The sequence below is a fragment of the Peromyscus leucopus genome, chromosome 22 (genome assembly GCF_004664715.2).
Source record: "Peromyscus leucopus breed LL Stock chromosome 22, UCI_PerLeu_2.1, whole genome shotgun sequence".
Classification (NCBI taxonomy): domain Eukaryota; kingdom Metazoa; phylum Chordata; class Mammalia; order Rodentia; family Cricetidae; genus Peromyscus; species Peromyscus leucopus.
The window spans coordinates 43,659,531-43,671,683 of NC_051081.1; the positions used below are offsets into that span (position 1 = coordinate 43,659,531).

Sequence of the window (12,153 nt, forward strand, 5' to 3'; positions counted from 1 at the left end):
CCCCCCCGCCCCTCCCTTTCTCGCGGTTTCTCCCCCCCCCTCCCCGCAGCGCCCGGCGGACGCATGCGTAGACCTGTTGCCAGGGCGCCGGGGATCTTCCCACCCCCCTCCTCCCCCCCAGCTCCGTCCCGCTCCGCCGCTGCGGGGCGCGTGCCTCCCCGCTTCCTCTGCTCTTCGCTTTACCCCCCACGCCCGCGCCGCCCGCCCCAACTCCCGCCTGCTGAGCGCACTTCGGTTCCCCTCTGGCCCACCCGAGCGGCCTCGAGAGGCCCGGAGCGCGCAGGCGCGGGCGGAGTCCGAGGGGGCGGGGAGGGGCGGGGCGCAGGCGCGGACCGTCCCGCGGCGGGCGCCTGGCTGCGGGGCTCCCGCCTCCTGCTTCTCGGGCGCACCGGGGTGCGCCCAGCTTGGCGGTAGGGGGGACCGGCGAGCGGGAGCCGAGGTCGGACGCCCTGAGGTTGGCCTTCGCGTCGTGACAGCCGCGCCGACTCCTTTTCCCCCGGGGCGACCGCGACTTGTTGGAGGTAGAGCGAGGGCGCGCGCTTCCTCTCTCTCCACGCCCCGGCAGCCCCCGTGCCGCGGCCGCCCGCCGCCCTCGGCCCTCCTGGGAGCTGCGGGCTGCGGGTGCCGAGGGGGGGTCGGGCCTGCGCGCGGGCCGCGGCGGGGAACCTTCGCGCCCTCGGCCGGGGTGGGGTGGGGGGGACACCCGCTCCCCGCATCGGGAAACTTGGCCGTGGGCGCCGGCCCGCCCTCGCGCGTCCCCAGGCGGCCCGGGCGTTGGCGGGCAGCCGCAGAGGTCGGGTCCGGGCTGAGCAGGGGCCGGCGGTCGGAGCAGGGGACTCCATGCGCAGGCACCACCGTGCTGGGGGGTGGGGTGGTGTGGGGTGGGGGGCGACTGGAGATGCCGCCGAAATCTGAACTGGTCGTTAAATCCCGTTTCCCCCTAAACGCCGCGGGGGTGGTCCAGGCGAAGAGGAGATCATCGGCGCTTGAAAGGTTTGGGTGGCGTTTCTTGCCCTTGGTGACTGTGGAATTGGAGGGAAATCTCGATCGGCAGCGCTAGAAAACAGGACCTGAGGGTAGAGAAAGGACTCCAGGAGAATAGGGCGTGAGGTAAGACTCCTGATCCCTAGAAAGAACAGCGAATTGACATTTAAAAGCCTGAAGACAAGTTACGTGAGCGCTTACCTTATACTTGCTTTACTTATTAACTTTATAGTTAATGGGTAAAAAGGAAGACCAAGCTTGCGTTTCGAGCTCTTCCGAGATGTCTGTTCCAAGTTAGAAAAGTCCATATTCCCTGACACTTAGAAGGCTGCTGGATTCTTTAAAAATGTCTAATAAAATCTGCAGTGGCCAGCAGCTAGTTTTAGGGGAGGTGTGGATGATGAACTCTTAGACTCATCCAGTTAGCATGTGAAAATGATCTTTTTCTTAGTGTCGAAATCTATGCTCGTAATTATTTTCCTGGGAACTGAGGCAGGTAGTGCTGATGGTAGCTTGCTTGCCTAGCAAGCCCAGAACCCCCGAGTTCAGTCCTCAGCAACACATAAAATTCTGTGGTGGTGCAGGCATGTGATCCTAGCATCCAGGAGGTGGAAGCAGGAGCATGGAAAGGTCCTCTGCTACATTGCAAGCTTGAAGCCAGCTTGGGTTACACGAGGCCCTGTCTCAAAGAAAAATTATTTTTCTGAGCTGGGGATGGGGGCTCAGGCCTGTCTCAGTTCTTAGTAGGAGCTGAGGTGAGTTGGACAGTTAGAGGAAAATTTGGTATGTATAGTGAGTTCCAGGCTAGCTCAGGCTACAGAGGAAGACTGTCCAAAAACAAAAATCATTTTCTGAGTGTGTGTAGTAAGTTTAGGGACCACTTGTAATTGCTTAAAAACATGTTTTTGTTCCACACAAGGCAGGTAATAAGACTTTTTGAAGAGTAATTCCACCTCTTTACCTCTCAGTTCTAAGTCACAGGATTCCTGAGAGATTAATTCAGTAAAAAGTGTTCATTATTGAGCTCAATAAAAAGCCAGTATAAACATCATATTGAATGCTAGTGTAAAAGGAGTTTTATTCCCCAAAGTTTTGTTTTACTAAGTGCCAAAACTAGAATTTTATGTAAAACTTGCCTGAATCTTGACTGCCATTTTGTTAGGACAGTCAATCCAAGATGTAGTTGATAGTCTAGGAGTACCGTTCAGTGGTCGATTGCTACTTTAACATGGAGGGACTCTGGATCCAATCTTCAGTGACTCCCCCAAAAGTAGTTGACTACTTTCAAGAAATAATAAATAACTAAAAAGTTTACTGTAATAGTATATGCATTATATTAGAAATACTTTAAAAATTTTTATTATTCATATGTATGGATGTTTTGCTGGCATGTATGTCTGCGCACCACATACATGCCTGGTGCCCACCGAGGTGTTAGATCCCCTAGTATTGGGGTTACAGACAGTTGGAAGCTTCCATGTAGGTGCTGGGAGAAGAGTCAGTGCTCTTCACCTCTGAGCCACCTTTCCAGCCCATTTTACATACTTAAATGTCACCAGCAAGTCCAGGTGACTGGGGGCCTAGTGTGGTCAGTTGTACTCTGTGTGTGTGTGTGTGTGTGTGTGTGTGTGTGTGTCTTTAAATTTGCAAGTTAAATTAGCAATATCCTTTCCCAATCTGCATGCTTTTCTTGGTCTCCAAATTCAAACTACTTGATGTAATTTTCTTTCCTCCACTTGTAGATTGATTTCTATTGCAGAGTATCTCAGAGTCTTCTCTTGGAGCCCTTCAAATTCAAGTGTTTGCAAACCAAACAAATTTATCATCCTTTCCTCTTGACAGATCTACTGTCTGTTTATGGTGTTGGATAGCATTAAGTGAGAAAAGGAGTCTTCATGAAGCAAGCCCTTAGGAACATTTAGAAGAACACTTTAGGATAGAATTCTTTTTCTCGTTTTTTTGAGAGGCGCACAAGAAGACAACGGATTGTCAGTCACTGTGTGACTCACGTGTTGGCTAAACTCAGTTTATGCCAGTAGGAACCTGGACGTAAGCGGTTTGACTTTCATTTGGGAAACCTGGATTTGAATCTGCACTGCCAGCGTCTGTCTGCATCTAGTGACTAAGTTGGCGCTACATAAGTTGAAGTCTTACATTTGAGCCTCAGTTTCCCATTTTGCAAAATAAGGGCATGATTTATATAAAGAGATCAAAGTGTATAGTTTAATCCAGGACTAACCATAGGTTACTCTATAAATGTTAATTCTACTCAGTTGGACTTAAGTCTTTTTAACTGTTTGGTTTGACCACCCCCTATTCATCCCTGATCCTGCTCTAGTTTTTGTTTAGAATTTTATTAGAAACTGTCTGCTTTGGCATTATTATTAGTGTATCCCAGATTATGATATGGTTTCAACTCAAATTTGAGTTTTCAAATTGTATTATACCAATACAATACCAAAAGTAGAGGGCTTCCCAGTTTCTGCTGGCCTTGGATTTGTTGGTGTTTGGACTTAAAATGTTTTACTGTATTATCTAGTTAGCCTCATTTGATTTTGTAGTATATTCCAAACACTGCTCAATAAATTCAATACATTAAGATGGTTTAATGTAGAGTGAATGTGTCTTGTAGATGGGAAGAGTACAATTAGGGATGTGGTAAACACAGTTCAGAGCAGATATCTGAATCCATCACTAATGCCTCAGAGTAGTGGTATTTATGTTTACATAAAAATGTTTAGTTCTAATAGTTCTAGAATTATGCTGGACACTGCTTTTAATCTCTACTTTACCATTAATTGGAAGTATGAGTTATATATAAAAGCTCAAGAGTCAAAATTTTATAATCCTGCTAAAACTTGTAGGATCCCAGTAAAATTTCATATGTATCTAAATGCTGCATTAAGCCCTTAGTTACTGATTTTTCTTTTAAACTAACTTTCTTTTGGATGTTCTTCATTGTTCCTGCTTTGAAATTTTACTTCGTAAAAGAGAAGAGGTGATACTATTCTGAATTTATTTATTTACTTATTTTAAAGGCTGTGGCACACACCTATAATCCCACTACCCAAGTTCCAGGACAGCCTGGGCTATATAGCTAGGCCTTGTTTTAAACAAACACACAAACAAACCAAAACAACCAAAATTTTAAAAATTGTAGATAATGAAGTAAAATGATACTGCTCTTTCAGTATACTCAAGCTCTCAGAGGAACCTTTCCCTTTCTTGTATCTGTTGTATCTTTTATCTTGTTAGTAATAATGGTTTTACTATTTATTGCCTATATCTCACACTCAGGACATTCATACATGTTTTTTGAAAGTCAGTCATCTTTAAATCTCAAAATGATTCCTATTTAAAAGTTAGGAGGATCCTTCTTTATCTCTCAGATGTAAGTTGCCTTGGCAACCTAGCAGACTCCAAATCCCAGGCTATACCCAGCAAATAAAAAGCAGCTTCATTATGAAGTATTTGAGTGTAGTATCTTTTGTGTAGTATAGACTAGTATACATTGTGAGCTCATCACACTTAGCCTCGTGTACCTGCCTCACCCCAGTTTTATTTGCCAGACTGCTTTCTAATGATGAGTACTAAAGTCAACCATACTATTTCTGAGTGCTTTCTGTCAGATCGTCTATTAATCATTAATAAAAACAATGTCTCTTTAGTAATTTATAAATTATTACTAAAGAATTGGTAAAGGAATAGAGAGTGGAGGAGACAGAAGGTGTTGCCAGAAAATAATGAACTGGTGGTATTTGGGGAATTTAAATTAGCCACAGACTAAAACTAACATAAATTGATTCTTGTGATTAAGTGATTAGAAAAAAAAGGTATTTGGTTTTGAAGTGCTGGCTTCTGTAAGAGATTTGAGATAAATATTAAACTATTTGTGCCAGGCAGTGGTGGCTCACGCCTTTAATTCCAGCACTTAAGGGGCAGAGGCAGGCGGATCTCAGTGAGTTCAAGGCCAGCCTGGGCTACCAAGAGAGTTGCAGGACAACTAAAACTGTTAGGCAGAGAAACCCTATCTCGAAAAAACAAAACAAAAAACCCCAAAATTAAACTATTTCAGATAAAGATGCTAATATGATACAGTTGTGATTAATGATAATATTCCCTGGAAAGGTATTAGTTTGGGTTAAATGTCCTTTGGATGCTAATGTATCTTTTATTAAAGATACTTGATGTCAGAGTTGCACAAAGTCCGAGTTCTTTAGGAAGTGTGATTTACCAGTTCTCAAATTGTGTAAAACTGCTTTTGTGTCGCTTGAAATCTTACTAAGGGTCCTACTCACATGCTCTGACATGCAGCCCAGGACTGGGGGTATTTGTGCAGTTCCCAAGGTACACAGACACCGCTTTCTGATCTTTGGATTGCGTTCTGAACATCAAGTTTACAAATCATCTTATGTATGTCCCCACTGCTCTAACTTTGTTTTTTACAGTTCATGACTAGCAAGGGCAGTGTCTAGTGTATTTTTTAATACTTGGTTTATGACGATTGAAATGCACTATCCAGGGAACAGGGAAACTAATAGTGTGAGGTATCACTGCTTCAAAATGTGTTCCTTTGGGAAATAATGTAAAAATTAGCTTATTTGATTAATATTACTTTATAAGTTATAAAAGTTCAATGTTGTAATAGTTTCAGGAGGGAGTGTGTCCTGACTACTAATTGGAAACTAGAAGACACCATTTTACCAATAAAATATTTTTCTCTTTAGTGTGTTTGGGAAGAAGATATTCAGCTAGGCTCTTACCGATTTATAGCCATGAATAATTATGAGGTAAAAATCAGCCGATACGTAGGATCCTGGTGATGGGGGCTTTGTTCTTTTAAGACACTGTGAAATGACTTTCTCACCTGTCTGGAAACTAGAGGTCTAGCTCAGGCCTTGAGGGACTAACAGCATCAGTAGAGGTGCCTTTCTTTTTGAAGGTTCTTTTTCCTTAAAATTAAAGGAGTTTTCTGTGATTTATTTATTTATTTATTTATTTATTTTTTGGTTTTTCGAGACAGGGTTTCTCTATGTAGCTTTGCGCCTTTCCTGGAACTCACTTGGTAGCCCAGGCTGGCCTCCAACTCACAGAGATCCACCTGCCTCTGCCTCCCAAGTGCTGGGATTAAAGGCGTGCGCCACCACCGCCCGGCTTCTGTGATTTATTTTGTTCATTGTTTATTGAATAGTCTTTATATGCTATCATTGGCTTATATTATGTTACTGTAAAAATTTGTTCAGATCTGATGGCCAAAAGAAAGGAAGAAAATTTCTGCTCTCCTGAAAATGCTAAAAGGCCAAGACAAGAAGAACTGGAAGATTTTGATAAAGACGGAGATGAGGATGAATGTACAATTTCTTTCACTAATGGAACCTCTACTTTGGTAAGCACCGAATTCCAAAATAATGCATTTCAAATGGTGTGTTTCTCATGGCCATTTTGTATATCGTATTTAATGATAATTTATAGCCTGGTCATAATTTGTAGCCTTGAGAAAGCATAAGCATTTTAAAGAGCTGGGCAAAAATAGCTTCAGATTTTGAAGTTGTTAATAATTAGAAAACTTAAAGAAAATAACAGGTCAAATAACTAAATCTTTAAATAAAATTAACAAACCTGTAGTAAGACCAATAGGGAAACAAGAAGACATAAATTGCCAATGTCATGAATAGAATAGAGGCCACAGTTACTGACTTGACCCCCTAGGCACTTTAAAAGAATAAGGAGATATAATTGTCCTTCACATTTATATCTGAGATATCACTGCATACTCATCAGAATGATAAAGTATAAAATAGTGATATCACCAGATGGCAAGAATGCATTGAATTGGCCGGGCGGTGGTGGCACACGCCCTTAATCCCAGCACTCGGGAGGCAGAGGCAGGCAGATCTCTGTGAGTTCGAGGTCAGCCTGGGCTACGGAGTGAGCTCTAGGAAAGGCGCAGAAGCTACACAGAGAAGCCCTGTCTCAAAAAACCAAAAAAAAAGAATACATTGAATCATTTATATGTTGCTGATGGGAATGTTAAGTTGTTACCACCATTATGGAAAGTTTGTTTCTGTGAAAAACAATATAAAATTGCAATATAACCTAGCATTTGTTCCCAAGAAATGAAGATTTATTTTAGTACAAAGCATAGTATATTTTTACTAGCTTTATTCACAAGAAGTTAAATTCAAAATAAGTCCACATGTGATTTGCTGAGTATCCTGTGGTACATCCATTCCATGAAATACTGCTTAGCTGTGACAATTAAGCTGAGTTAAAAAGCCAGTCTCCAAAGATTATGTTTTGCCTACATCCATTTATTTGACATTCTTGGAATAACATTTACAGAAATAAAGAACAGATTAGTTTACAAATGGTTGATGTGGGTTGAAAGGAATGTGATGGTGATTGTGATCCTTACAACGTAAGGGATAGCCTGTGAGGGTGACACGTATCTAGACTGTCAGTGTCGTGTCTTACCTGAGATAGCATGCCTTCTTAAAATTTTTGAGTTGTCAGGAGTTGCATGAAGAGTACATAGGGTCTCATTTCTTAATAATTGCATGTGACTCTTCAGTTACCACAAAGTAAAAATTTGTAGAAATTCTTGAATCGTAATACCTGATAATCTACTTGTGCAATGATGTAAATATTTTCTGCTTTTTAATAAGGTGTATGGCTAGAATTGAGATGGAGTTTCTAAAGAACCCATTAAAATTGCTGATCACATTAAAATGGTCTCTAAAATATTAGGACTGACAAAATTCTGGTTGGTTTATTCTGGTACTTAATATCTATGGGGTGCAGGTGAGTACTATTGGCCAAATACTGATCAAACCATTTAATAATATTAATCCTGACATTTATTTATAATTTGGGAGCTTTTTCTGCTTACAGATTTGGGAATCCTTTTTCCTCTAGAGTCAGGGTTTCTTTATATAGACCTGGCTGTCCTGGAACTTGCTCTGTAGACCAGGCTGGCCTAGAACTCACAGAGATTGACTGCCTCTGCCTCCTCAGTGCTAGGATTAAAGTTGTGCAGCACCACTCCTGAGCAAATCCTATATTCTTTTTACATTTCTAAAAGTCATTTTGACTCTTGTAAGCACCTGAGACAGACTGTCAGAAGAAAGGCATCTGTACAGTGCTCTTTGAATTCTTTATTATGAAAATGGAGTGCCATGGCAGAGAATGAATTCCATGGTCAAACCTTGGGCAGATAGTGTGTGGAATTACTGATAACCAAAAAAAAAAATTCTATTTTATTTACTGATGCTCATTAAAGTTATTGTTGCTCACTTGGTACAGCTTTTCATTGATAAATACTGCTAATCTGTCAGATGCTTGGGTATTTGTAATTAGTGGATTAGAGAGATTGAAATTTTTTGTTATCCTCAATTTCTTTGTTGTTAATAGACTGCAGCAGAAGTTGGAATAATTGAGAGCATTCAGCTAAGAAACTTCATGTGCCATTCAATGCTTGGACCTTTTAAATTTGGTTCTAATGTCAACTTCGTTGTTGGCAATAATGGAAGTAAGTGCCTTTGCCCTCTTTATACTCTACTTTGTGATGACAGTGTATGAGCTTTTTCAAATAGCTGACTGTTAATGCTGATAAATATTTGGGTCTAAACTTTGTGGCTTCCCAGTATTTTTTCAGTTTACACTTCAAGGAAATACTGCATTAATTTCAGATATGATATTTAGTAGGTATAAACATTTCCTTCCTTTTCTGTTGTCTTTTAGATTTATTTATTTTTATGTGTATGAATATTTGCCTGCATGCATGTATGTGGACCATATACATGCATTGCCCTCTGAGGTCAGAAGATGGCTTTGAAGCCCCTGGAACTGAAGTTACAGATGGTTGTGAGCCAGGTGTTGGGAACTGAACCTAGGTCCTAGCTAAGAGCAAGTGCTCTTAACCACTATACCATCTCTTTCTTCTTCCATAGGTTCATACATCATTCCTTTCTGCTTCCTTTTTTTCCTCCTTCATTCTTCTTAAGATAGAATCTCAGTTATTTTGCTCAGGCTTGCCTCAAACTGCTGGGCCCAAGGAGCCTCCTATCTCCTCAGTATAAAGGCACCACAGCAACCTGGTGTAAACACTAGATAGGGCACAGATGAAGTGCCTTAGAAATCCAAAAAATGGAACTGACAATCCATTGTTGTGATCAGTAGTTTTTATGAGATTGTATTTTTGCTGGTACTTGGATGAAATTTAGAGATTTCTTAAGACTCATTTTGGCAAGAAGCTGAGATGTTCTAGGCACAGTTGGCTCATTCTCAGATGTTCAGAGGCTAGAGGATATATATGGAGAATGGGGTTTAACTTCATGTTGTATCTTATGGAACATGGTGGGAGAGGGCAGAATGTGGTGGAGAGTTATATTGTATATAGTACTGTTGAGGGTCTTAAAGGCTTGATAAAGACTTTAGAGTTTTATTCAGTTGACAATGGGTAGTTAAAAAATTTTGAGTGATGGGTTAACATGGGCAGCAAGATTGTTGTGACAGACTAGCTCCATTGTGGCAGTTGATGGTAGACAAGCCAGGTGTTGGGTGACTGAGATAGTGTACAGTCTACCACCTAGTGACAGTACTAGGCAAGGAAGTTAGATCTGTGTAGCTCCATAGTCCCTTTCTTTATTGTTGCTGCCTCTGTCTGTCATTCAGGGAAGCAGGAGAATGAACGGAGAAAAGGATCATTGTACAGGGAGGGTCCAAAGAATAAGAATTAAGGAAAGACTCATGGATTCTCAAGATGTGAGAAATTTGAATGGTTTCTTTTAATAAACTTAAAAAAGGTGAATTAACTAAAGCATTATACCTCGTAGTAAAGAAAAAAAGAGTAAGAACTTGAAAGGCATTCCAGGAACTAAATCAGGATAATCATTAATTTCTGTTGGCTAATTTGGTGGGTATGTTGTAGAAGATAACAAACTGTTGTCGTTAATTGATTGGTAGATGGTGAAATTCAGAAAATGGTTACTGTATCTGTGAATTGCTAAGAGATTTTCAAAGTGGAGTTTTTGATGTTTTATATCTTTTAGAATAAAAAGAATTATACTTCAAAAATTAAACATAAAAGAGCTAGAAAAATGAATATTAAAATTAATGGTCAAATAATAAAATTTAAGAATATTAAATTTAAAATTGTCAAAATATTAAATTACAAATATGTGATTTTTTTTTCTATTTAATATGCCTTCCCATGTGGAATTTCTGTCATTTGAGAGCTATTTTAAAGTTTCTGTGCCTAAAAATTTACGATGAAAGGAGTATCCATAATTAAATGAGAATGTAATGGCAAATTATGAAAATTAATTACATATGTAAATGCAATTGGCAGTTTGATGCACCAAGATGATAGACTGAGTTTCCAGTTGATATGGTAGTGACCATTTCCTCCTTCCTTATTGTGGGTACAAATTTGGTAACTGAGTTGTTGAGTTTTTTCCAACTGGTGATAGTGAGGTAGTCCTTGATGTGAAACTTTTCTTGATTTACCACCTTAGCATTGGAAGAAAATGATAATTGAATTTGTAACAGTTCACTTCAGGTTGGGACAAATTCAGCATCTTTTTGAATAACGTTATCAAGTCAGCATTTCCTCTTCATGAGTTTTCACTGTGTTTCTTTAGGTGGAAAGAGTGCTGTACTCACCGCTCTCATAGTTGGTCTTGGTGGAAAAGCAGTTGCTACTAACAGAGGATCCTCTTTGAAAGGTTTTGTGAAAGCTGGACAGAAGTAAGTGTCGTGCGCTGAGCTCTTGCTCTCTAGTAAGAAGCATGCTTTAGAGCCTGGAGAGCGGCCTCTCCAGGGAGAGGTGTCATCCGGTAGGCCTTTGTCCTGCCTTGTTGCCAACATGGCCTTCCGCTTCTGTTATCGTCTAGGCAGATAGCCTGTGTTACGGGTACTGTGCACTGCCCGCTTAATTATACCTGTTACTTTTATGGAAAATGGCAGTGGCAAATTTATATATTTTTTAAATAATTATTTATAAATATTATACCTTTGTGGGTTTTGGCCTAAACTTGGTATCAGCAGTCATACTACTGTGGTAGGGATGAGAGCAAAGTCAGTGATGGCCAACTTGTTCCACTGAGAATTTCTTTAGGCTTTCTGTGACTTCTAGAAAAGTATCCTATCTCTGGCTCTGTTTCTCTTCCTCAGTGATGTGATTTTAGGACCACAGTCACAAGTCTACTGTCTGGACTCTTGAGGAGCAGTCATAGTACTGCCTGGCGGTTTAACATTCATTCTTCTCTTTTTAAATATTTTTATTGAAACAGGATACTTTGTAGCATAGGCTGTCCTTTGACTTGTTATATAGCAGAGGCTGGTCTTGAACTTCTATCCTTTTACCTCTGCTATCCCAGTGCTGGAATTGTAGTTATGTTGAGTTGTGTCTGGCTACATTCATATTTCTGTCAGATGCTTTCATATAAATAACTGTATCAGTTGTCTAATTTTAGATGACTGCTGTTGGAGCCCTTTGCCCGCTAACAGCCCTTTTTTGGGGGAGTCAGGATGGGGCTATCCTCCCTCTTCCTGCTCTTCCTTCCTTTGCTTACCTTCTGTTAGACACGGACTGTCCGCTGAGCAGCACTCCAGTTCCTCTTGTTTTTGACACTATCCAAGATACCCTCTACAGGGGTCTTAGTTTCTCATAATAATGCCCAGCTTTTGTTACATTCTCTTACAGTGTGTAGATGTTGATTCTATCTGTTGGAAACTTTGATAGTTGATGCTAATACATGACAGAACATGAGACAGATTTTTTTCTGTTTGGTTTTCTCTCCATTTTTCTCTTTATTTTAATACTTGAAAGTAGAGTAGGAATATGATACAAATGAAGAATGCTAGTTCCTTGCATATTGCTGAGGAACTTAGAAATCTTAATCCAGGATTCCCAGTTGATACATGAGAAGGAAGGTTACACAGGAAGTCATTTCTTACACTTGGCTTAGAAAAAAAGTATTTGAAGACAGTTTTCTAGTATAGTTCTTGTTTTTACTTACTGGAATTCTGTCCCAACAAATATTTCACTTGGCCTTCTTCTCTAAACATATTATCTTTCGGAAAACCTCAAGATCATGCCAGTTTGACAGACCAGGCTACTATGGGACAAGTGTATAGATTTCAGCTATAGGTATAGTAAGGTAGACT

General features: G+C 40.6%; 1 protein-coding gene across 5 annotated transcripts in view; it reads left to right on the forward strand.

The window, feature by feature from the left end:
- Window positions 1–56: 56 nt before the first annotated feature.
- Window positions 57–12,153, forward strand: part of Smc6 (structural maintenance of chromosomes 6) — a 61,315-nt gene continuing 49,218 nt past the window's right edge. For 2 of the 5 annotated variants that reach the window (XM_028867613.1, XM_037198150.1), the window contains exons 1-4: window positions 57–521; window positions 6,228–6,370; window positions 8,395–8,512; window positions 10,626–10,731. In XM_028867613.1, coding sequence (XP_028723446.1) covers window positions 6,233–6,370; window positions 8,395–8,512; window positions 10,626–10,731 — 362 coding nt within the window. In that variant the 5' untranslated portion in view covers window positions 57–521; window positions 6,228–6,232. The other 3 variants (XM_028867614.2, XM_037198149.1, XM_028867615.2) reach the window with 3 other exon arrangements.